This window comes from Chlamydotis macqueenii, chromosome 1 (genome assembly GCF_036417535.1).
Source record: "Chlamydotis macqueenii isolate bChlMac1 chromosome 1, bChlMac1.mat, whole genome shotgun sequence".
Classification (NCBI taxonomy): domain Eukaryota; kingdom Metazoa; phylum Chordata; class Aves; order Otidiformes; family Otididae; genus Chlamydotis; species Chlamydotis macqueenii.
The window spans coordinates 1,604,557-1,629,523 of record NC_141556.1 but is presented as its reverse complement, the minus strand read 5'-3'; the positions used below and the strand labels follow the sequence as shown (position 1 = coordinate 1,629,523).

Sequence of the window (24,967 nt, the reverse complement as noted above, 5' to 3'; positions counted from 1 at the left end):
CGTAGAGCGATTGCTGGTTGCAGTATAACTTAATGTTCTCGGCACCTGTTGGTACTTGGTGCCCTTCTTAAACCGTGATTTAATCAGAGTCATAACCAGGATAAACACATAGCAGGTTGTTGTTAAGGCAGGAAAGTGCTCACAGCTAAAGCCACAAGCTCCCGTACGGAGTGGGTTCCCAGCCAAACAGCTATCTGGTTTACTGTCTGCTTAAATTAGAGGTGATGCGATGCTGAGGGAGAGGTGTCTGAATTTTCTGCTTCGCTCTCCTGCCGCTCTGGACAGTATTCTGGCAGCAAAAATGAGAGATCGCTGAAGAACATTTTAAAAATATTGAATGTGACTGATAGATGTGGGTGTGCGTACAGGAGTTCGGCGTTTCATTGTGTGTCTTATTGTGTGCATTCAGCTTCCCTCCTTTCACTCCCTCCGTTTCCCTGTGGATTTTGTCCGTGTCTTTCTGGAATAATGAACATAGAGCGTTGCTCTTTGTTTTTCTTCACCAAAATAGAGCTCGCGTGACTGAAGAATCATACGACCTTGCCATCTCTAGTTTCTACTAGGTCACGCAGCCTGTGTGTGCCGGTGCCTGTCGATTCTAGCAGGGAGCTCGCGGATGAGCTGCCCTCGCCGTTAGAAAGCGCTCCGTGTGATGGATCTGCTCCTGCATCCCGGGGAAATGGTCCGAGTTAGTTTTATTGCTGGCAGAACCACGCGGTTCTCGCTTCCTCCAACCCCCAAATTTTTTATTCCTTTTTTTTTTTTTCTACCTTCTTTTGGACGTTCCTCTCTTGTTCCTGCTCAGTCCCTTCGGCTTTATGACCGCTCGCCTCTAAACGCTATCTCCTCATCTTCGGTCTCAGTCTTCTTCCATTTCCTCAGATAACGATCTGGCTGAGATTGAGGGTGGATTTAGTCTCTTGGAAAAACGTGATTTCCCTGCCTCTTGGACTTGTGGAGCCATTAATGATTCTCTGCAAACTGGGGCTGGTACTGGATTCAGGACAAAGATAACTTTTTTTTTTTTTTTTCCTGTTACCATTGCAGCTTCCAAGAGCTGTCCTCTAGTCTTAAATCATTTGACTTATTCCCTGGAGGAAATTGATTCAGCCTTCCAAGAGAAGCCAAATCATTCTCAGTCCATTTTCTTGGCATTAGATGTTTCAAATCGGGTAGAGGGGTGGATCTGCGTGTGTCGTTCTTAAACCGAGGTGGCGGTGGTCTGTTGATTCTAATCTCCTTTAAACTGTAAATTACAGAGCGCGCCTGTATGTCCTGCGTGATCCACGTGCAGGAAAGCGCTGGAGCCAGTGCAGATTTCCAGATATTAGTGACTCAGTGTGAGCAAGGGATTTTTAGAATAGCCATTTTCAATCGTTTTCAAATGCTGCTTTCCAGAAATGATTGCATTTCGCTGGTGCGTGCTTTCCTTCTACTAAATGCTAAAAGAAGCATGAAGTATTTTCTTTGAGATTGTACAAATAGAGTGCCTGAGTGGATTATTCTGAAATGTTTTGCACTATCTGGCTGTAGCTGGCTTTATTTTTTTTTTTTTTTTGGTGGTGCTCCCTTAAAAATGAAGGTTTAAAATTTGTGTTAATGTTTTTGTTAGGAAAAGTCTGCATTTATGACAGTTGCTGCCCTTTAGGGGACCTAAACCCTGGAGGCATTTGTCATCCCCTGTGAAAGGTTGAGGTTAAAAGCTGACGGTTGACTGTTAGATAAATTTTGCATTATTTCCAAATTCCAGTGGGCTTTTCACCTGGCCTTGAGCGCTCTCTCCTGCGAGAGCGGTGGGGTGGGAGGGCTTAGCATGTAAATTATAGATGTGCAAATCATTGCTGCCTTCCCCACTGCTGGTGTAGTCTCCGTGTAACAGCTGATTGTGTCTAGTCAGCCGTCTGTGGACCTTTTTCTAAGGGCTGTATTGGGACAGACTGTATTCCGACGGAGGTGAGCGCGAGGGGACGAGGCGGTGCTGCGCGTAACGAATGGATGGTATCGAGAGAGGATGAATAGCGTCCAGTCTGCCCGCTCCTGGCCCCTGAGCGAGGTGTGACATTGAAAGGTAAGCTTAAGCGTGTTTGCACCAGAGAGAGAGACTCTGGCAGGCTGTGAAGTCTGAGATTTTGACTAAAACCTAACAGGGTTTAGGACAGGATCAGGTAATTGCGCAGTTATGAAGCGTACGCCCTGAAAAAGGTAAAAATCAGCGTGTGGTAGTAAAGCAGCCCTGTGTGTCCCTGATTAACCTCCAGCCGGGTAGATTAACAGATGCAAAGTTGAAAAGATTGATAAATTATTAACTTAAGCACTTTGGCGTTTCTTGAGGGGATGTGTTGCTTTGGTTTGTCTTGATGGTGGCAGGACCTGGTGCGCTCCGGAGCCGCGACGCGTCGGGGCAGGGGTGCGTGGCCGATGAGACACCCGTCCTGTTGCAGCAGCAAAGCTGGGTGAGAACATGAACCCAGGTTGTCTGCTGAGGTCTGACCAGAGCTCAGAAATAGTTTTGTTCTTAAAGATATCTCCAGGCTATTTTAAAACGGTGCTGCAAAGCTGTAGTTTAGTTTTTGATCACCAGTGTGATCGAAGCTAAGGCTCCCTTGGTTTTAGGGGCAAATGAAGCTGCTCCTTTAAGTCTTGCTCATTCAACTGTGAATGGTTTGAAGCCAGATTTTTTTTTTTTTTAATTTTGAAAAGAACCAGGTTTGGCTTTTAAATGCATATGGAGGGGGGAACTGTTGGCTTTTCTTAAACCCAGTATCAGCCTCGGGAGATCTGCGCTGAGGGAAACCTGGAGGAACAGAACGTGGCGTGGAGTTGGTGATAATGAAGTCCAAAACTTACCTTTGTGTCCTGGCTGTTCCCACACTGCTTTGTTTGGGGAAAGGCCTTTTTTTTTATTTATTTTTTAAATTTTTTTTCCTCCTTTAATTTTCTTTTTAAGGTTGGGGAGAGGTTTCTCCCTGATGATGCATTCAGCGAAAGCTGCTTCATCAGGGGGAAGCTGGTGGAAGCTAATGCTCTATTACACTCTCCCTTCTGCTGAAGGCAAATGAAACCAGTTATGTTTTTCTTCTGTCCAATACCATTAATTCAAACTCACTGACCTTCCCCTCAAATCTTCAAAGCCAACGCAGCTGAATAGAAATGCCTGCGGAGTGCTGGTTTTGCGCAGCAGCGAGGCAGGTTTTAAACCTTGCAATAACTGGGCTGCTTTCGTGCTGAGCTCATGTTCTGCGTGAGGGATGTGTCCGTGTCGATGGTAGCTGGGAGCAGCCCTCCGTAGCGGGGCGTTGCGATACTTCTCAAAGGCGTCTGCTTCGTGCTTGGCGGTTGCGGTTCGCTTGGACGAGAACGGCGTGGCGTGGACTCGTTTCCGCAAAAGTTTTGGTGGTGGCCTTGATTTGTAATCCTCTAATTTGTATGATAGGATTGTAAGGTAAACAAGGTTGAAATAAAGAAACAACCCTTCTAGGAGCGAGGCACTTACCCTGGAAACGTCAAATCTGTGAGGTGACTCAGCATGGTTACACTGACTGACTCGTAGGTGCCACCAAAGCCACCTCCTACTTTTGGGTTTGGTTTTTTTTTTTTTCTTCTTTTAGGGCTTTCAACCTGCCGCTGTGTCAGTTGTGAAATGAGGGAAGCGGTGAAAAATGAGGAAGCTAAATGCTGGGCGTTTTGTTTAGCAGGCCTCATATCGTAGGTAACTTAATCCTCCTGGCCGGGGGGAGGAATCTGTGCGCGGTCACTGGGGTAAGCGTAGATCCCGAGAGGAGAATGTGGCTTTGAGAGACTGGGAGGGGGGACAATGCTGAGATGTCAGAAATCAGATCCTTGTAACTCGGTACCAGAGTCTGCGTTCCTTGAAAGGGAAGGTATGCGAGGAGGTGTTAACTCGCCCTTCTCGCGGCTGACAGGAGCGAGGGTGCCCTGCGAGTGAGCTCGTGGCCAGTGCCGCTTCACGCTTTTTTAAACATTGTGGACGCCATAATGAACTCCTGTGCTTTGTGTGAAGCTGCAGGGTCTTGGATTTAAACAGATTCTGGCACGCTTGCAACTGCTGAGAAAGTTTAAAGTTAGTCATAATCCATTTTTTTTAATTACTTCACGGTTTCTGCCATGTTTTCTTTTTGTTTGATGTTGGCAGTGTGACCAGAAGGTTGCCGTGAAAAGGTAAGTTTAAATACTTGCCTTGTTTGGATCAAGAAGGAGGAGATTTCCCCACTAAATAGCCATCCTCTGTTAAATTTGGAGAAGGCAAAAGCAGCACGCCGTACACGTGGAGAAGAGCCACAGCGCTAGTGAGCGGGGCGAGGGGGATGGATCTCAAAACACGAGTTGTGGTTGAGTGCAGGGTCGAAGAAATACTCCCATGCCTTCAGCAAGTCATTCAAACTGCGAACCCCATTTTAATTACTGGTCACCGCTTGAATTTCCCCAGCGTGATACTGAGACTTGCATCTTGCAAGATGAAACAGAAAGTATTGTAAAATTGAAATGGTAAGCCCTTGCATCCGCGAGAAGGCGTTATTTTGCATTTTAAACCATGCCACAAAGCGTGTGCATCAGAAAGAAATAAAATCTGCTGACCCACTGAAATGGACTTGATGTTCAGTCCTGCAAGGCTTCTTGACTGCCGGGCAATTACGCCATCTGCCCATCTTCTGTTGCTAAACTCAGTTTTACAGATTATAGATTGTTTAGGAGAGGGGTGTGCTCGATTCTTGGCGTACATTGAAGCTGGAGGATTAGATTCTTGCGTTAGGATGCGGAGCAATCAAGTGCCAACGTGCGAGCTCCTCACCCTGAGCTTCCTTCATCGGTTCTTGCAGACACACGTTGGTCTGTGCAGCTCCTCTGATGCGGTCCCGTGCCTCACCTTTGCAGTGACTTCTTGCTGAGAATTTGTCCCTTCGCGCTCACCTGCTGTAGCTTTTTAAATGTCAGTTCTCTGGAAAAAGAAAAAAAAAAAAACATCTTTGGTCACTTCAGCGTGATGCGTCGGAAAAAGATTTGGGGTTAAGCAAAGATTTGTTTGTTGTGCCTGCTTAGTCACAGCAAGAAGTGTGTTTTGTGGGGTTACTGTCTGCTTGGGGTTCTAGAGAAGGTGATTTGAGTGAAGGTGCCTGGAGAGAGCCCGGGTGCTGCTGGTGCCTCTTCTCAATGTTGTGCTCGTGGCTTCGGGGCCTTGCAAACTGTTTTCCTCCATCAGTTTTTTTTTTTTCTGGAGTTGGTTGCGCAAGTGAGGACTGTGTGTGAGAAGAGCTTAAGTTATAACTGGCTGGTTTGAGCCTGAACCAGCATCTCTCTCGTGTTCAAGCTGCAAGTTTTAGTCCTCGGCTGATGATATTGCATTTGATGTAGTCTCCTTTTTTTGTTGGACTTCAGTTCACCCATTTGCAAGGGCTTCCTGCTCAGTGTGGCTGGGATGCCACGGGATTCTTCAGGGTCAGGAGCTGCATTAGTGTGATTTTTTTAAAAAGAATCTTGGAGTATGTACAGCTTAGTAGTCCTGAAATTGTCCTCTGTGCCTTTTGGTGGCTTCCAAAGTCACAGGTTTCTTCGCTGCTACCTGAAGTTCAATGTAATTAGGACACTTTGGGATATTCTGCGTGCACACCTCTCGCACCAGCTTTCTGCAGTCTGGAAAGGCCCAAGAAGTGAGTCTTAAGATAGGTGAACTTCATCATCGTCTGTAGGTTTTGTTTTATTTCAGATAGTGAAGAGTATGGTGCTACGGTGCTTTTACTCTCCTTTACAAGGAGCTTCAAACAGCAGAGAAGCCTCTGAAAGGAAAGAGGGTCTGAGCTGGCAGGTTACGTGCTTCTGCGAATAAGTGCGCCTTGTCATGGAATCACAGAAGGGTTTGGGTTGGAAGGGACCTTCAAAGCCCACCCAGCCCAACCCCCCTGCCAGGAGCAGGGACATCTCCAACCAGATCAGGTTGCTCAGAGCCCCGGCCAACCTGGCCTGGGATGTTTCCAGGGATGGGGCATCCACCGCCTCTCTGGGCAACCACTGGTGGTGTCACTGGTGTTAGTTTTCTCTTGCTAGTTTTCCTTAATACGCAAAAATTGTGGTCCAGAGCATGTAAAACACCTGGGGTGGTGGGTAATGTTCCCCTAATTCTTTCAAGACGTAGGATGGATCGGAAGCTGAAACCACTTGGCTCCGTCAAAGCTGTTGTATATAGGCGTGAATCCATAACTGCTTTTCGGTTCTCCCGAAGTCACCCAAAAGGCATCAGGACTTCGCAGCCTGCACGTTCTTCTCTGAGGAATGAAGCTGACCAGGCTGCCGCACGCGTCACAGAAACCCACATCAACTGTTTTTAGGTCATTACCAGACCGGACTAAATTTAGCATATGAGCCAGAAGTGTGAGGCTTTGTGTCCAGCCTCCTGCCTGGTCCCTGGGTCTGGGCTGTCTGCTTGGGCTGTGCCCTACGTCTGCTGAACACCAGGGGTGTGTTCTTCCTCCCTGTCTGGTTGTTTTTTTGGGTTTTTTTTTTCCTTTTTAATCCCACAAAGCAGGGACACCACTGAGGTTTGTTTGCAAAACACCGTATGAAGCGGAGAGGGAGTTTTAGGGAAGAGCACAAGCAGTTTGCTGAGCTGGTAATCGGATACGGAGCTTCTCACCCTGTGGATGCTGGGCTTGAGTCCCATCTAGGGTTGACACTGGTTCCAGGTGACCAAGAGGAAAAGCCTGCCCAGTTTTTGGTCACCCATGCATGGGTTGGCTGCCTCCGCAGCCCAGAAGCTGTGGATTGCTGGATTCTGGTTGCTGCTGGAGATCTGTGCTGGTTTGGGGATGGGAGCAGCTCACGCTTGGAGTGAAAGGGGAAGCGCTTTTCTCGTTAACCTTAAAATACATCTCAAGGAGAGAATGTTCCCACCTCCTTTCTTTTGAGCCCCACATCTCTGCTAAAATGGTCAAAATGGCAGAGATGAGTAAAGGGAGGGTGGAAATAAGTGACAGGACGAGGGAAAATTTCAAGGCTCCTGGGAGCAGCGTGCCGGTTCTGCAGTTCCAAGCTGTCCTTTGTTTTAACTTCCGTGGCTGGCTGGAGACTCTATTCATTTGCAGTAGCACACTGGTTAATTGGGAGATTTCTGTGGATTAGTAATATTGTCATCCAAAGTGGCTTAAAGTCTGTCGAGCCTGCTTAATTCTGATTTATTAAAGAGGGCTGTGATAAATGTGTGTCTTTGAAACTCTTGCTGGGTCTGCTGGAGGTCACCTGTAATTCAGAGCATCTGGCGGAGGTCAGCGCCAGGCTTTTTGTTCTGTAGTGGTGTAAGCTTTGGGGTTTTTTCTCTTTTTTTTTTTTTTTTTAGCTCATCTCTGAAGGAGGAGATACTTCAAACTCAGTGACAAAATCCCACTTTTCAGGCAGCTGCACCCACTAACGACTAAACAGTGTTAATTAGTTTTTAGTGCAGTTGCAGTAGTGTTCCTTTTGTCCCTTCTATAATGGTGATCAACAGATGATGTCAAGGAATCTTCTGTTTCGGCTGAATTTAATTATAAGAAAGCACTGCCTTCACTCTGCAAAGCTCAATAACACAGTCTAAAAGCTGGGAATAGCAGTGGTGATGTCTGCAAAACTCAATTACAAAGTTCAGTTTTAAATTGACTGCTTTCCTTTTGATCCACGTAACAAACTTCAGGTATTGTTCTTCCTGCAGGAAACCTCCAGGCAAGTGTTCTTCCTGCAGCTATCAGAAAGACGTGGACATAAATTGGGATGGCTAATTTGTAAAACTCCCCTGGGCTCTGCCTTCAGAGATGTGCCTCTCGTTAGGGAGCCGAGAGGGAAGGGGGATAATTAAGCCTGAGCAGATGTGCTAGAACAAGCTCTTGGATCAGAAGCAGAAAGGCTGGGTGATGAGGAGCTCCTGACACCAGGAGGTGGAAACTTGCTCCTCTGCCCTGGTGTCTCTCTCTTGAAGTAGATTCATCAGTTATGCTGGGTAGGAAGCTTTGCTTTTAAGTCCTTCTAGGTTGTGAGAGCACCTTCCAAACCATTCCAGGGAAATTTCCCAGTTTCTCTGCAGCCCTTCCATCTGTGTGGCTTAGAGATTGTTTCAGAGGAAACTGCCTGGCCGCAGCAATGAGGACTACGTGTTCCTGTGTTTTAGCAACACCCTCTGCTGTTCTGCTGGTTGTGTTACTAAAAAAAAACCCAAAAAACTACCTTTTTTCCTTTCCTCTGATTGTGGTGGCGTCGCTTGTGCTGGAGCAGCTTTAATGAACCCCTGCTTCCCTGTGAGATGCTGAGATTGGAGGCTTCACATAGCAAGAGAAAGCCACGGCGCTTGAGAAGTAGCCCGGACGACTCGCTGTTGCTTTTGGAGCAGCTGCTGAGCAAAGGCCTGGTCTTCAAAGGCTGGAAACCCTTTAAAAAAAAAAAAAGGTATTTGACATAAGTGAATGCAGCGTGGCGGGTGTCCCGGGGTGAGGGCACCCTCTGTTCTGGGCACTGGTGCCACCCCAGCTCTGCCTGGCCGCGGTTTTGTTGATGGCTGGCGAGCTCAGGCCTGCTGGTTGCATTCACATTTACAAACAAAAGCCCCAAACGCTTTGTTAGGCTCCTTCCTTGGCAACCTTTCTGCCGCGTCCCTAAAGCTTGCCTTTCCGCTGCGCGAGGAAGCTGGTGTGGGGATCGTTGTTAGTCTCCGAGTATGGCCCTTTCCTATCTTCCTCTCAAGCACAATGTCTCTTTGGACCTTAAACCACAGAAAAATCCTGTGCGGTTAATCCTTTGGGAAAGGCCAAAAACCCCTCGGAAGCGCTGGAGACTTTTAAAAATACTCGTTTGCAGGCAAGTGTTTAACTTCTTGATGCACAAGTTGATGGCAGGAACTGGGATTGCTGAGACGAATGGAAGCACCAGCCTGATTTCTCCCGTTTCCAGGGCTGATAAAGAAGTGAACTTTTTGCCGGTGGTTTGGTGATTAGCTGACAAAGCCAGTTTGTGGTTAGAGTCAGTGGCTCGACGGGTGGGAAACGGAACGCATCGACCCTCTGTCCAACCTTGGAAATGTTTGTCTGTTGGTATTTTCTCACGTCGGAAGCTGACCTGGCTTGGAACAGGTAGAAAGCTCAGTGATAGACTCGTCTTTATAAACTAAACCTTCGAATACAGGCGGCCAAGCAGACTGAACAGCGTAAAACCGGGGCGAAACCACTTGCCTTGTGCGTCTTGCCTGTTTACAGCCAGAACTGGGACGTTGGGCCTGTTTATAGGATCTACAGAGGAAGCACTGAGCAGGCTGCAGTGCCCCAGTGCTCTCCTTACATAGCAAGAATAAAGGGGATAATGGATTTAGCAGCGATGACAATGGCATATTGGGTTGTTGTAGGCATTTGTGTACAAAGCTGTGGCATGCGGGGAGCTCCTACAGCTTTCCTTTTAGCAAAACTGGACTGCAATTTCCCGGTACGGGGGACTGTGTGCTGTTTTCTCTTTGTATTGCAGGTGACCTAGAAAGAAAGAAAACGGTCTCTGTCAGCTTCAGCTTCTGTGTGTAAGCAAGGTCTGAAAGGGGCTTGTTCCTAAATAACTTTTTTTTTTTTTTTTTTTTTTTCTGCTTTGGTTTGAGAAAAACCAGTGTATGGTCTGTGTTGGAAACTGTGGTGTGGTTGTCATAACTTCACTGGTTCTGTGATTCAGATATGGAGTAAAGTCATCTCTGGCTCTGTCCTTCAGGTCATTTGTTTGGGTTAAAAAACCCAACAACATCGTGTGTAAAGTCCTGTCTGAGCTATTCCTTTAAAACATCCTTCCTGAGATGCCTTTTAACAAAACCGAAGAGAGGAGAAGCAAATCTGATCCCTCCAGAAGTTCTGGCAGGTCTCCTTGCTGTAGCACAGAGAAGAGGATAAATCTGATGCTTGTGGTTTTTGCAAGCGGTCTATAAAAGGCACGCTGCCCTTAAATTCCCCATCGCCCGTTTCAGATGCACCCTTATGACGTGTGGGTGCTGTTAACAGACTTGTTAACGACAGCGTTCAGTTAATGGACATACTGGTGTCAGCCCCTTTGCGTAGGTAAGAGGTGGACAGCCCCAAGGACGATGTTCATCCTGGTGATTCCGCCTGCCAGTCACCCAGTCTGTGTCTGCTGAACCTGAGAATCACCAGAAGAGCAGAATTTAACTTGTTCTTGAAAAAAAAAAACCTTGTTTCTAATAGAGTGGTCTGAAAGGAACAGAAATCCACAGGTGGCTCAGGGTATGATCCACCCTGAAACAAACACCTGTATCTGGTAGAGCATCGTGTTATTTCAGACTGGGCTGTTACGGGTGGTGGGAAGTCTAAATGGAAGTCACGTAGTGACTTTTCCCCCATCTTAATTCAGATCAAGGGAATTGTGCCAATCTCTAGGTTAATTCCCAAATTCAGTTTGCTTTTATTTCCTGCACCCATGCTATAGAAATACCAGTGGTTTTGTTTTAAAGCTTGTTTCTTTGAGGAGTGGCAGATAACAACCCTCCTCCAGGAAGATTCAGAAATGCTGGAGCTTCAAGTAGCGAAGTTTTCTGTAACAAACAAATGTCAGTTGTGTCCTGCTCTTCAGAGGGAGAAGTAATTCCCGAAATGTCTTTAAGAGACCTTATTGCCATTCTGGTTGGTCCAGAAAACACCTGGATGGGTGGCAGTTCAGAACTAGGATTTTGGATATTAAGCACATAAGCTCAAGACATTAATTGTTGTTGAATGCTTAAAGTCAGAGAAGCTTCGTGAGGACCAGCGGTGCTTAATTTTCCCTGGCACTGTCCACTTCTATGCTTGCTCTGGGCTCTGAGTCTTATTTACGGTTTAAGCACAGCTTGCTCTAGCTGGCATTTCGAGTGGTTGTTGCTGTCTTGATTCTGAAGACTACAGTTTGCAAAATCCCTTAAAAGTAATAATAATAATAATAATAAACAGTGCAGATGTGACCTCAGTGAGCAAGAAATTAAGTATTTCCGTGTCCTCTCGCATCTGCTGGTGTAGAGCTGGAAGGAATTCTGCAAAACAACTCTACTGTTGGATAGCTCGGTATCCTTGGTGTGAGAGGTGCTTACAGAGCAGCTCTGTCCTTTTATTTTTTTCTGTTTTTGCTCTGACGTTTCAGATGCTCTGCTCCAGCTGTCGGCTCCGTTAGGTTTATAGCAGAGGTCAGCAAAGCAAACCTCTTCCATAGATCCGGTTTTAAAGCGAGCGGAGGCGATGCATGCAAGTAGGTGCCCCACAGCTATCTTTCCAGTCACGTTGCCAAACCCTTTGGTGCTTGTTAAAAAGGCAGCCCCAGCAACGCACCGCCTTCTCTCATCGCGTATGCTTATCACACGGACCAGTTCTTGGGGTGTTGCCAGCGTTTTTGTGCTAAACCAGCACTTCCTGGTGAGTCTCACCTCTGTTGTGCCTGTACACACGAGAGGGAAAAAAAAAAAAAAAAAAGGAAGAATCCCACTGAATTATGTTCCTGGCAGGCCGTGGAGAGCTGTTGTGATATGTTACCCTGATTCCAAGGGAGCGGGATCCTAGACAGGCCTTTAAATATATTTCCTCTGAAGTTTCAATAGTTTAAGCTTGAGTTTTTGTGCGATGCCTGTTTTAGAGAGGACTTCAGGATTTTTATTGAAGAGACATCCCGGTATGAAGTGTTTATTAAAACAATTCTCAGGATTCTGGTGTTTAACACTTTCTCAATCCAGCATTATGATGTAGCTCAAGCCGACGCAGCGTATCGGCATCCCCTCAGTGAGTCTCTGTGGCCCAATTCCGCATCCCTTGCAGGCAAGAAGAGACCCTGGTAAAGGGGAGCAAAGAGGATGGGGACTCTGGTTCCAGAACTGGTAACTTCTCCGTGCCAAAGCATGTTAAAATTCAGCTTATGTTCAACAAACTATAACTCTGAATTTACCAGAATGAAAATACTTGCTTTGACACTTTCTCCTTTCCCCCCGTTAAACTCTTTGTCTTGTTTAAAATCAAGAACTTGAGATACTTCTAGATTTTTTTTTTTCCTAAATAAAACCTCTTGCCAAAGCTCAGCTGCTGACCTCCTCTGCCTCTGTCTGCTTTGCCTACCAACGTGGCACGTCCCAAGGGCTTTACAGCCTGAGGAGATGGTTGGTTGTGCGTTTGGGGGTTTATGTCGCTGTTGTTGAGGTGGCTTGACGTGCTTGCAGTTTCTAAATGACTGTGTCGGTTTCTTGGAGTCAAAAAAAACATTTCGGTGAAGTCTATGGAAACCTAAACCAAACTTCACTTGAGGGAAAAGGCCACATGTTAAAATAATAGGCGTCTTCGGGAAGTCAAAATTGGTGAAGCATTCCGACGACGCGAACACGTGAAAAGCATTCGGCTTTTAACAGACCTTGTAAAATGTGTGGTGGGGCACAGCCCCTGAAACGCAGTTAAATCTTAGTCTTGGTGTCAGTTCTAGCACACGTTTGGGGTCACGCTCTCAATTCTGTGGTTTTACAACCACGGCTTCTCTTTCAGAAGTGTTTCGACACTTCTTGAACCCTCACAAAGAGGAAATGGACTGTACCCAACACAACTGGAAAAAGAAACTATTGTATGTTCTCCTTCTGATATTTCACTTAAAATGCACTTGAAAATTCTGGCTTGTTTGAGAAGTTTTATTTGTACATTAAATGCTCCATTCCCACCGGTATGTACGGTCACCATGGTAACAAACTTCTCTTGATGGAAGCTGTAGCAATGCAAATATTCTATCGAGTGGTTTAGCTTAGAGACAGATGTATGGCCGTGTAAACTGCTACTGCTGTCGTCTTCAGTGCTTCTGGATCTGACTTTGGTTTCCCCCGTGACCGACTTTGAACGTCGGCGTAGTGAATTCTGTGGCTTCTGGCTCGGTGACCGGCTGTGAACGCAGGATTCCTGATTATTTCCGCCTTGTTCACGCCAGGTGAGCAGCTTGGATTGAACTCTTCTGGGACGCTCGAGCATCGGATCAGAGGAGACCAGCGCAATCATAATGTGGGGACCTTTTCACCTCTCCAGTCATCCCAGAGAAGGCAGAGCCTCACGCTCCTGTGTCGTGGCTCAGTACATTGTCTTCCTTGCTGGTCCTTTCTGGTAGGAAGCCTTCCTTGGCCTGCACGGTCATCTCCAGCTAGGAGCAATTTAAGGAGTTTGATAATTGACGGTTGCTTATCATTACGGACTAATTGCACTTAAATTCTCTTGGTTTCTAGTGTGTCCTCTTACTGAGATTCAAAGAAATCTTGTGCTTGTGGAGGTAATGCTACGTTGCGTTATGGTCACGCGTGGGAACATCAGTTAAGCTGTACTGGTCACAGCTTCATTATGACTCCCTTTCATCAAGTCCAGTCTCTTTCTTTCCTGTTTAAAAATCTTCTTCTCAACTTGACTAAAGCATTTCCTTGCCTTTCTCAAGCAGCACCTCAGGAACCCTTCCGTAGGTCGCAGTTTTAAGTGGTTTCAAGCTATTTCTGTCCAACGTGCTGCCCCTGGGACTGACCAGCACCACGTGCAGCACCAAAATGCACTCATCTCGCAAGCGAAGCTCCGCTGCGATGCAAATCAGGTGTCGCTGAGCCTCCACACATTCTCATCCTGAATTGCGCTTGGCTAACAGTACCTAGTAAAACGAGAGCCTGATGCTGGTACGTGTATTTTTCTTGTCTATAAACGCAGATAAATTGCACGGTAATCAGCACCGCGAAGCTGGAGTTTGGCTGCGGCGCTCGTTATCTGCTGTTAAAATGATGCTGATTGTGTTCTCGGCTAATCTGATTGTGAAGGAGCTCTTGGTGCCACCACTGCAATTAAATGTTGACCCATCCAGTGGAAGCTTGAGAACGCAGTTTTTTAAATAAGTTTATTCCGATCCGTTTTCTCTACGGAAAAAAAAGAAATATATGTCTGCCGTCTCTCTTTCTAAACAAGCTGAAACTTTTCAAGGGAGCAGTACAGACTTGGAGGGCAATGAATTAATTTTTCTGAAGGAAAAGGGCAGTATTACTCAATCCAGAACGATATGAGATGTACCTTGTTGTCTTCTTGTGGTGGTTCACTTCACTTCTGGTAAGGGAAGACCAGGTTTGAAGCCTGGAGTGTAGGAAAAAGGCTGGCTTGGTTCCTAACAGGTTCTTAGCAGACAACTTGTATGCAAAGTGTCTTCTGGGGAAAGCTGGCTTTTCCTTCTGCCTTTTCCTTATTACTCCAGCTTCTTGGCACAAGATGTAGTGGAGAGCGGCCAGGCGTAAATCATCAGGAGCTCCAAAGGAAGGAAGCCAGACTGAAGGGCTTGCTGGAGCAGCAGTTCCTTCTCCCAAAAACCCCAGTTGCACCCGCAAGGTGCCTTTCAGGACGTGTGGCTGCGCTAGGAAGGTGCTTTTCATGGGGTTGCTGGTGACAAGGGTGTTTATCGTGGGGAAGTTTGCCATCCTTGATGTGAAGTTGTGAAAGGTGTGTGCAGAATAACTTAAGATGCTTTTTCTTGGGTGATTTCTCATCTGAGTTGGTTAAAATCTGGTAGAGGAGCAGTGTGTGAGGGTTTTTTGGTTTTGTTTTTTTTTTTTTTAAAGCAAAAATGCATTTCTACCAAGAAAACACTTGTGCACAGTACAATAAAAACTCAGCAGCCAAGTGCAGGGTGCTGTTCAGGTATTCATTTGCTTTTCCCTCGCTTCCAGAGCATTTTCGGCTGCAACCGTAACCACCCGTCGTCTTGCACCGAGCGGAACCATCTCTGTGTAACGCTGTCCCTGGTTCACTTGTCGCAGCGGTAGGGAGGGTGGAGGGATGGGAAAGCTGGTTGTCTTCAGAGCTTTCCACGATTGCCACCGAATGACTTGCTGTCCTCCTTCTTTACGCTGCAGGATTTAAGAGTTTTGTGTCTTTCAAAGCTGTGGGATTCCTGGGCAAGCGTAATTCAGGCAAAGGAAGGTTGAGGTTTGCCCCAGGTACGTGAAGGTAAACCGCTGACTGCCCCAGGGGTGTCTTCTCTTCCTGGGGCTGGTGCAGACCATGGGGCTGTGGATACCAACACCTGAAATTGTGCAACACAACATCCTTGGCAAATAGCAAACCCATTTCTAGTGCTAGAAAACCCCTTGGCTTGAAGCTGGAAACTGTGAGCAGTGCCCTGCAGCAACAAGAATAATTAGCTTGGGGGAAAACCAGTGGATTTTAATAATCTGCATGAGTTTAGCCTGGAGATCTCAAGAAGTTTGCAACAGGATGACTAAAAAGTGCTGCCTCTTGCTCCTCGAAGAAATCACAGGAGCTTTTTTTTTTTCCTTTTCTAACTTGAGTGTCCTTTCTTCTGGTGTGCTGCAGGGATAGACAGAGAAGTGTGAAGAAAGTTAAACGTGAGTAAAGGGCAGGGACCTGGGGAAAATAAGAATAAATATTCCTGATGCTTAAAGCACAGAAGTCCTGGTGCCGGCTGCGGTTTCACGTGTGCGGCTGGCACCTCGGGTGACTTCTATCAGATTAAGGCAGGGAGTTGAGAGGAGGGCAGGCAGCCCGCGAAAGCTTGGAGGCAGGGAGGCGGCTGAGCTGAACTTGCCCTTTTGCTGCCCACACCTCAGCGTAACCGGTAACGCTGCTAAATCACAGGGCTCCGTGCAGATAACTGCAGGTTGTGTGTTTCTGAGAGTGGAACTCGTTGGCCTTTGTAAGAAAATAAACACGAACAGCCGTCAGTCCCAATATTAGAGGCTGTTTGTGTTGCAAAATTCTGCTTGCAAATACGTCAGAAGAATTCACACCTCTGATGCCTCGCACAAGCACAGCAGTGCTTTCTGTGCCGCAAACAGCTGGAGCGGTCGCGCTTCTGTCGCGCGGCTGGTGTAGCAGCGCTCGCTGCCTGCAAAGCAAAGCTCTTCGCGAAGGAAAAAAAAATCATCGACGGTATTAATCTCATTTTTAAAACACCGCCTGTCACAAAATATGGTGAGTTATTTCCTCAAAGAGGAGTTCTCAACCGCTTAGGTGGCAGAGCTGGATGATTTTATTTTTTTTTAAATATACATAGATGTGATCTTATGCTTTTTCCCTCAAATTCAGAATGTCCTCTCTGATGAGGTTCTTCAGCTGGAAGGAGAGCTGCAGACAAATCTCCATAAATAAGAGAAGATGTGGCAGGAACTTGCTTTCTGGTAATGACCATCAAGCTATCTGCAACTTGTCTTGAGATGCACGTAGATAAATAGAAAACTTGATTTTTCCCTGCGGCATTCCAGCTTTCTGCTGCTTTGGGGCAGGGTGCTCGTGGCCATTTGTGTCGCTAAGCTCATAAAAATATTTTCAGTGAAATATTTTTAGCTGAAAAACTGATTTGCCCAAGCTTATAACTTATGTTAATTTTTAAAGAAACTTAATGAAGGATTTTTTTTTTTTTTTTTTTTTTTAAGGCTAAATGTTTGCCAGGAAAAAACCACTCAACCCTGCAAACAGACTAGCCATCTGTTGGCCGCGATGTTCATCTGGGATTTTTAGGAGACCTGGGGGTGAAGTTGAATCCTAACAATTTTTTTTTCTGTAGAGATCCTGCCCTGCGGTGGTGGGTGGCCCGGTGCGAGGACGAGGGAATGGGAACTTGACCCTGGAACAGGCAAATCCACAGCGGCCAGTCTGTTTCTGGCTGATGATGGGGCAGTCTCTCACTCTCCAGATCTGAAAGGTTTTGTGTGGTTTTTTTGTCCCAACGCAGAATAGGCAAAATGCTTTAAACCACTTTTCTTTCTGACTGAAGAAACAGTTTCCTACGAGCTCAACCCTGAATAATAGAGCCTTGATCTTGATAGGGGGCTGCGGATGTTACTGTAATGCTAATACGTGGCGCGGCTGGCCTCTGCGCTTCTGGCACGTTGCAGGCACTGTATAGGGAGTCCGTAATCAGCTGCAGAAAAATTCCCTTCTGTCTCTCTCCTAGCAACCCCTTCTGAACTGATATTTGAAAATAAGCTTACTTTCCATATCATCGTCTAAATATTTTCGACACTTACTGTCATTAAAATTCTCTTAATAGTCTTGGGACTGAGATAATTCATCTTCAGGTCCTTAGAACTCCCTGCCAGTTTCTGTAGTCTTAAGGTGAAACGTTTGAACTTTCTATCCATTGGAAACCAGACTTGTATCCAGATTTTGCTCTTTTCTCTTGATTTTTACACTGGCTATATTTGACACAAAGTCAAATTAGCATACTGATGATAAGGAGAGAAAAGCAGCAAGGCCATAAGTCACCTAGGAGCAAGCTGAGAGCCTTGAAAGGGATCTGGTTGTATTTTTGTTAAACATTTTAGGACATGTGATGTGTGGTTGGTTTTGTAGCTCTGTAATCTTGACCCTGTATGCGCGCGGTGTAGCCGTGCGCCCTGCTGTGGAAACAAGGCAGACTGCTTGTACCAGTATGAACCACTGGATTGCCACTGGAATCGAGCCCGTTAAAGTCTTTGTCCGTTATCTGCTCGTTCTCTTTCTGCGAATCTGAATAACGAAGAGTGCAGTGACAGCGTGGGCGTAGAGCAATTTGTCTGGACAGAGCAGACTACAACAAGGTGAGGGGTTTGGGGTTGTCCCTGTAAAAGTTGACTGGTGTTGAAAGTCCTGAGCGCTCGCAGGAGCGCTCTCTGCACAGGTTTACATCGGTAGCCGAGGAAGGAGGTGGATGGGAATCCTGGATGTAGATGTAGCTATCCTGGGAGAAATGTGCAGCTCCGAATGCAGGAGGGGAGGTTCATTGCGCCCTATGTGCAGCTGCGTTCCTTAAGTCTTGTAGGTCTCTGAACTGGCAACTCTTTTTTTGGATCTGAGACAGCTGATTAATTGCTGGCGTGTTTGGAACAGGATTCATTTGGGATTTGGTTGTAAGACTTTTGCCTTATGGAAAAAATCTGTCTGAGCTGAGAAAATAGTTGGGTCAGAGCCTGCCTTCTTTACTCTGAGATACGTTGCCGTGGTGGAGCTTTCTCTGGGAACGTGGTCTGGACAGTCCAGTCCTCTGAATGCGTCAGGTCCCTTTTGCTGTTCCCTTGTGCTGCTAGAGGGTTCCCTGGTATGGCTTTGTGGGATGGAGAAGCCTTGGTTCCATCTGCCGCAGGTTCCTGGTCTTCCTGGAGTCCCAGTTTCTTTTTCAGAAGACTTCGTGGAGATGGAAAGAACTCATGAAGTGTAAATGTTCTTTTTTCTCTAATTGCTCCATGCACTTCCCCTGCTAATGCTCTCAATCATTTTGTTAGTGGGATTTTGAGATTTCAAATTCCTGGGCATCTCAACCTTTAGAGGGAACTTGGTGAAGAGGGGAAAGGGAAGATGGTTCCACCCCACTTGTGTTAGAAAGTGGGAGCTCACGTGGAATTCACCTCTTGCCCAGGATAGAGAGCTTCCCCAGCTTCCTCAGGTCTGCTAATGCATTTCCAGAGATTTCCCCTGTGTTGATACAAGGGTTTTAGTGCTGAAATTCGCTTTGTTTTCAGTCTGTCTTGTATCAACGTTAATAAACAATGCGATTGTTCCCAAACCTAGCATCTGCATCCCAGTGCATATCCCTTTCATGAACCTGGCTCACTTGCTGGGTGTTTTGGTAGGAATATTAGGTCTTTGCCACAACAGGGAGAATAATAAAAAATGGCACCGCGTTGCTTGCAAATAGTTTTTTGAACTTGGGAACACTAGGACTGAGTCTGAGTGCAGAAAGCTCCGCTTTAATTTACGGTCGGTATTAACTTGCAGAGCCGGGCAGCGGATAAGCTGCAGCTGCTCAGGAACTCGCTCTGAAGATCAGGCTGGGAGAGCTGGTTTTTATTAAGTGGTACTTGATTTAGTCCTAAGTAAAACCACTTGTATTTAACCTGATCCGTGGAGCTGCCATAAGTGTTAACATCCTTCGATATTAAACGTTTCGCTCTTGGGCATCATCGTACGCGGCGGGTTTGTGTAAGAGCCCGTTTCTGAGTGTGGATTAGTTAGTCATCCATTAGATGAGTGTGTGCATTTTGAAAGGAGCTTAAACTTAGTCAAGCCTATATTTAAAACTTACTGTCACGGTACTGGGTGACGCGAAAATATGTGGTAACAAGTGTCCCTTAGCATCAGGTCTGAAGCAAGCTGCAGTTCTGCGGTGTTGAGGCGCTCTCTGCAAACCTGCATGGATGTCACTTTTCCCAGAAATGGCTTTTAGCAGAGAAATCGTTGCTCTTGGGGCAGTAAGGCATCGATCTGCCCTTCGCGAGCTGCTATTGGGTGACTGCCAGCTGCAGCGAGCTCCTTGCCGTTTAACTGGAGGGCAGAGCAGCTTGTGCTGAACCAAGGAAACTCCTGAGCCAAAATAAACCAGTATAAACTTTTCTCCCTCCCCATGAGAACGAGGGGGAAGAGGGTTACTGCGTCCAAACCCTTTTGGAGCTGGCACTGTGGGAAAACTCCTTCCAATCTGGGAGTCATTGTGCTTGAGGAACTGTAATAAATCCTGACGGACCCCGCAGATGGGACTTGGATCTCCTGCGTACCAGTACGCGCGCAGACTGCCGGGATTGAACTGGCACTCCTGGATACAGGAGCCTCTTCTCTTAGTTTGTGTCCCTCACCTTAACCAGACTTCGTGGATCGTAACGTGTGATCGGGGATTCGAATTGAGCTGAGAATCAGTTGTTCCTGGTGGTAGGTCCCAGGCAGGTAGGTTCCTGGTGGGCCAGGAATATTTAAGTGGGTGTCCCTGTGTGTGCCAAGGCACATGGGTGCCAGGTTGCTCAGCGCCACGAAGGCGCAGGGGGCTCAGCGTAACTGCTGCGAAGTGGAGGGCGTCCCGGGTGAATTTTGTGCCTTGAAAGCAGAAAACCTTTTGCAGCAGAGTGAAGAATCTTGGTTGTAAAAGGAGACCTGGCTTCAGTTCCTCTCAGCCTGAGCATTTCTGCCAAGCTCACTGTTAAAGATCTTTTATTAGCTATTTTGTGCCTTGCCCCCTTCCCTCAAATGGGGGTAGCCTCTGCGGTGCAGAGCTGAAGCAGTCTGAAGTTCAGGTGGGAACAAACCTTTGATTTTTTTTCTCCTGCTCTGTTTTGTTCTCCAGTGCTTCCCTTGCAATTCGTATTAAGATTATTTCTTAAAGGTAATTGCTGTAGGATATTATTCACAATCCATTAATCCTGATTTATAGCAGCGAGCTTGGGTGCTGAAACATCATTGTTAATTGTCTTAACTGAGCTTTATTTGAAATGAAGATTTCTTGCCTTTACGTTTGTATTCCCTTCTTCCCACTTTGATTCTTTCCTTTAAATGTTGGAAAATACGGTTGTTCTTTTCGCGCCGTAGCAGTGCCTCATAATCTCGCCCTTCTGCCATCTCCGTGAAGACGCGGGGTTTTTTGGTCTTGCGAGTCAAATGAACGTGAGATCGCCGTAATTTGCATCGTAGCTGTGGGAGGCCATCTGACAGCACCGAAGGCAGCCAAGGAGAATTGAATTCATCAGCTCTCGCGTTTGTCGGAGCGGGACTGGGGCGAGTTCTGCTCCTCTCATCTGGGCAGGAGAGTAAACATTTCATGTGAGTGGCTGGCAAGGGTGACTTTCTGCTCCGTGGCTCGTTTCCCAAGCGCTGGAAAGGAGAGATCTCTCTCCGAGTCCTGGCCTCACCTCTGAACCTTGCCCCTGGGATTTAAATCTGTGTGCGGCGAGGCTTTGGAGCTGTTGCTGTTTCTGGATTTTAGCTCCCTCCGCAGCTCGAATATGTTTCCAAATACCCTGCTGACAGGGACTCGATGTTTTCATAAATCGGCGCTTACGCTGTGCAGAAGTAGATGGAGAGCACTAAGCAGCTCTGAGGGGAAGGGAGGCATCGTCTCAAGGTTGCTCAGTGCAGGGGGAGGGATTCTTCAGCGTGTAGAATTGGCTTTTATTAACGTCATTGTGGTGGTGTGGTCACTTAGGTGTGTCAAGACGCTTGCAGGATATTTTGAATATTTGGTTTTAAACTATTTGGTTTCACAGGCTTCTAGCAAGTTAACCCATATCTGAGTAAATGGGTTTTGTTTCCCTGAATGAAATGTTTTCCTTGACTTGACGTATCAGTATCGAGAGCAAACACGAAGTCACAATCTTAGGAGGACTCAATGAATTCGTTGTGAAGTTTTATGGACCACAAGGAAGTAAGTATATGACCCAGCCCTTCTATAAAAACAAACTAATGGCTTGTGGTGGGGAGAACAGTGAAGTGACACACTCTTTTGGAGTAGAGGAAGAGATGAGCAAATCTAAGTGAGGGTGAGAAATCAAAGGGTAGCAGTGCGTGAAGGCCGCTCTCTCAAGGGCGGGGAGAAATACAGCTGTGAGCATTAACGCAGATGAACCTCCTCCCTTGGAGCAGAGCAGAGCTGGATGCTGCCTTTGGACACCTAAGCCCTCTGCTGTGGCTTTCAGCACCAGTCTTGTTGATCCTTAGCTTTTCTAGACCTGGCTCAGAAGTTTTGCATCAGTCATCTGAATGTTTGCGGTGTTTGAAATTAAGATGGCTTTTCTAGTGAGTAGATCACAAGTCAGATTTCCAGCATGCCTTAATTTAGCAACGTCTTTAAAGGTAAGTAGATTATTCCAAAGTCTCTGTTTTTAGTAAGACTCTTGTGTCTTTGTGCCGAGATCTTCTACAGTATCAGTTAAAATCATGTGTTTCTTGTCAGGCGGCACAGGAAAAAAGGCTTTTACTGTAGGAGGTTTGATATGAAATCTTACCCCCTGATGGAACAAAGTATTGTTCCAAAGACGTTTTGCTTAATGCTATAGTTCTCTTTATTCTCTCTGAGTTACCAAGTGTCTAATACCTGCCTTTCTTTCATTGCAGCACCGTACGAAGGTGGAGTATGGAAAGTTAGAGTCGACCTTCCTGATAAATACCCTTTCAAATCCCCGTCTATAGGTAACCAATAATCACTTTCAGTCAAAATCCTTTTACGGTTTATGCAGGAGAGATGTTATTGCTTGCGGCGTTGTTGCAGGTGACGTTGCACCAACCCTCAGTGCAATCATAAGGTCTTTACTTCAAGTCTGCAGAACGCTTTTACCGTAGACTTCTAGGTATCGCGTGCCAAGCAGAGCGGAAGTGTGGTGTTTTGGCTGAAGGGCTAGGAGCTGGAAATGTGATTTGGTCACACGTTTGTTGATGAACTGAGTCTTTCCACCACGTGCTTTTTTAATAATATATCCATTAGTGGGTAAGGTGCAGGACACCACAGCGAGTGCTGGGGCGTGTTTATTTAAAATGACTCATTTAGTGTGGAGAGCAAAGACCACAGTGCACGTTTGTAATCTTGGAGTGAACCTAGCTTTTGGGACCTCTTGTCCAAAAGTGGGTGGGAGTGAAGGCAGGAGCTGAAGCCTCTGTTCTCCTGGACTAGGTGATGTGTATGCAGAAGGACATGGAAGCAGGGACCTATCACCAGAAGAATTGCAGCTGGCTAGACTGGTTTGGCTTGTTTAACCTTTGAAAGCAAATAGGAAGTTTGAAGGAAATGTTCCTTAGACTGCATCCATCCTATCTTTGTCCTTGGGTAACGGTAATCTAACTTGGATGTCTTCTGGTACCTAACTTTATTCCAGTCACTTAAGCTATAAATAAAATAGCCAATATTGCTTGGAAAACTGGAGCAGATGCATGGAGTTCCGACATCCCTATTCTGGCTTACACAATAAGCGCTGGTAAGTCAGTGGCATGGCACTTCTCTGTCAGAAGGGTGCGATTGTGGCTGAAGCCACCGGAGGATTCTAAAGAAAGGAGAGAACTGCCCGAGGAGAACTGATGTGGAAACTTGACTCATCTGGGTTGGACGAGATGGGTCCCTTCCAAGATCAACGTCTTGATTTGGAGTTGATAAGTATTGGCTGCTTTCTTAAAAGAGAGTCTTAGGCTAAGAGTGCCTTCTGTTTAAGATCTCTCTCTCTCTCTCTCTGAAGTGAGAAATAATTTGTCTCATTCCAAATGTGTACCCTGCCTTTTGGGAAAGAACAATGCTGTTTTTACGCCGTCCTTTACCTTTCTTTTTTTCTGCTGAAACCGTAACTGAACCACAGAAATGTGCAGGCAGCTGAGTAACAATGCAGTGTTGCTGTGGCTACGCAAACCCTTTTCTCCTTCCTCTTGAGTCAGCTCTGAAACTTGCTGTAAACCTCTTAGGTTAGAGACTGTTTGAGATGCTCAGGATGTTATTTGGTGCTTCCCTCCCCGCTTCAAGTGCCACAAACTGAAGCAGATCAGGGTACTGGTCATGTTGGCCATCTTAAATGTGAGCTGGCTACAGACAACTCTTCAGCAAGCATAGAAAACCCGGTTTCCTTCTTATTAATTGTTTTGGTGCTAGTCTACTCCAGATTATTTTTCTCTCTCCTGATGTTCTTCCAGTGTGTCAGAAATCAAGGTTGCTGGCTTAAAGCTAAAACAAACTTTCCTTCCAGTAGCCCGTGAAGCCGACGCAGCTAAACATTGGCCAGGCTCTCGTATATTCGTGGCGCTGTTGATTTAGGCTCGGGTTAGTTGCGTGGAAGGTGGTAGGTTTGACTTTTTGGTGGTTTGGCTTGCAGGCTATGTCGTGCTGGTTGGGTTAGGCGGGAGTAAAAGGCAGCCTAGGCTCAGAGGTGGCCCAGCTGTGTTTTCAGAACTGACACCACGAGGATGGGCTTTCTCCCTGTGAACTTGGGGAGGATGGTGGGTGTGTGTGTGTGTGTGTGAGGGGGGTTATTTTCTGCTCAAATTGCTTTTTCCCTTCTAATGTCGCTTTTACTGTGTTCCTTCTGGTACAGCAGCTTTCCATCCTTCAGCTTGCTGATAATCACCGTGTTGAGACTGTCTTCTTCCGGACTCATTGCACCTTCTAGCATGCTTTCCTTGCTCTGTGAGTCTGAGTGATTGAAAACCACCTCGTCTCTCGCTGAGCTCCCCAAAAGGCTGGCTCTTGCTCTAGGGCCTGCCTTGCTGTCTGCTGGGCCAGGGCTGCTGGAAGCGCTGGTTACCTCCCGGGCAAAGCAGCGTGCAGCTGAGGTTTCAGGTTGAATAAACAGCCGATGCTAGACGAGAGCTGGCTTTAGCAAAGCAGGAGGGAGGAAAGAGCTTTGGGGTGGAAGTGCCAAGAGGAGCGCTAGGACCCGGGGAAGCTCCCAACTGGCTGCAGGAAGAGGTTTGTTTTTCTTTGTCTGGTTCCCATTTCTGCTGCCCCAGCCCAGCTTATCTGGAGAGCCAGGGCTGAGTGACGTCTGGACCCTTGCCTCTGGGCCAGCACGATCTCCGCACCGCTGCTCTCAGAGGCGGGCTCCATCTGCAGTGCCCGATACCGCTGGTTTTGCTGTTACAGATAGCCCCAGAGCAAGCCTTCATCCCAGCTCTGAACCAGGAGCGTTCCCAGCCTTAGAAATGAGACAAGATCCCCTTCTCTCCCAGATCTGCCTTTCTGGTGAGCACGGGCGTCCTAACCCAGCAGTCATCAGCCAGCTTGAGCTCTGATTAACACAGGGGTTGGAATTAGTAGGGAAGACATTTGCCGTGGCAATCTCTGATCTGTAAAGAGGTGGAAGAGAAGGATTTCAGAGGTGGAAGAGAAGGATTTCAGAGGTGGAAGAGAAGGATTTCAGAGGTGGTGGAGCCCGTAAATGAACAGGAAGGTCATCTAGAGCACGCATGTAGCTTGCGTGCAGCCCTTCTGTTCTCAGCACCGCGCAGCTCCCACTGCGGTGCCGACACGCAGAGTTCAAATTGTCTGTGTAAGTCACTGGCTTGTAGAAAGTATAGAATCCAGCAGTTTCTTTCCCTTTAATAAATTACACTTTTATGCTGAAGCTTCAAGCCAAAACGCTGTCCTTGCAGCTTTCCTTATTACTCTGGTACTGTAGGCTAAGATTTTCTTTCCATCGTCAAAAATCTTAATGCAGCCTTGAACATGGCATGGGCTTTTTGCAGCAAATAACACGATGGCTTGAAGCATGTCCACG

The 24,967-nt window shown here is 46.7% G+C and overlaps 1 protein-coding gene across 1 annotated transcript in view; it reads left to right on the top strand.

Annotated features, from left to right (window-relative positions):
- UBE2H (ubiquitin conjugating enzyme E2 H) overlaps positions 1 to 24,967 on the top strand; it is a 51,551-nt gene that overhangs the window by 6,089 nt on the left and 20,495 nt on the right. Inside the window, exons 2-3 of the mRNA XM_086744087.1 lie at positions 21,068 to 21,144; positions 21,834 to 21,908. Coding sequence (XP_086600213.1) covers positions 21,068 to 21,144; positions 21,834 to 21,908 — 152 coding nt within the window. The remainder of the gene's footprint in view (positions 1 to 21,067; positions 21,145 to 21,833; positions 21,909 to 24,967) is intronic.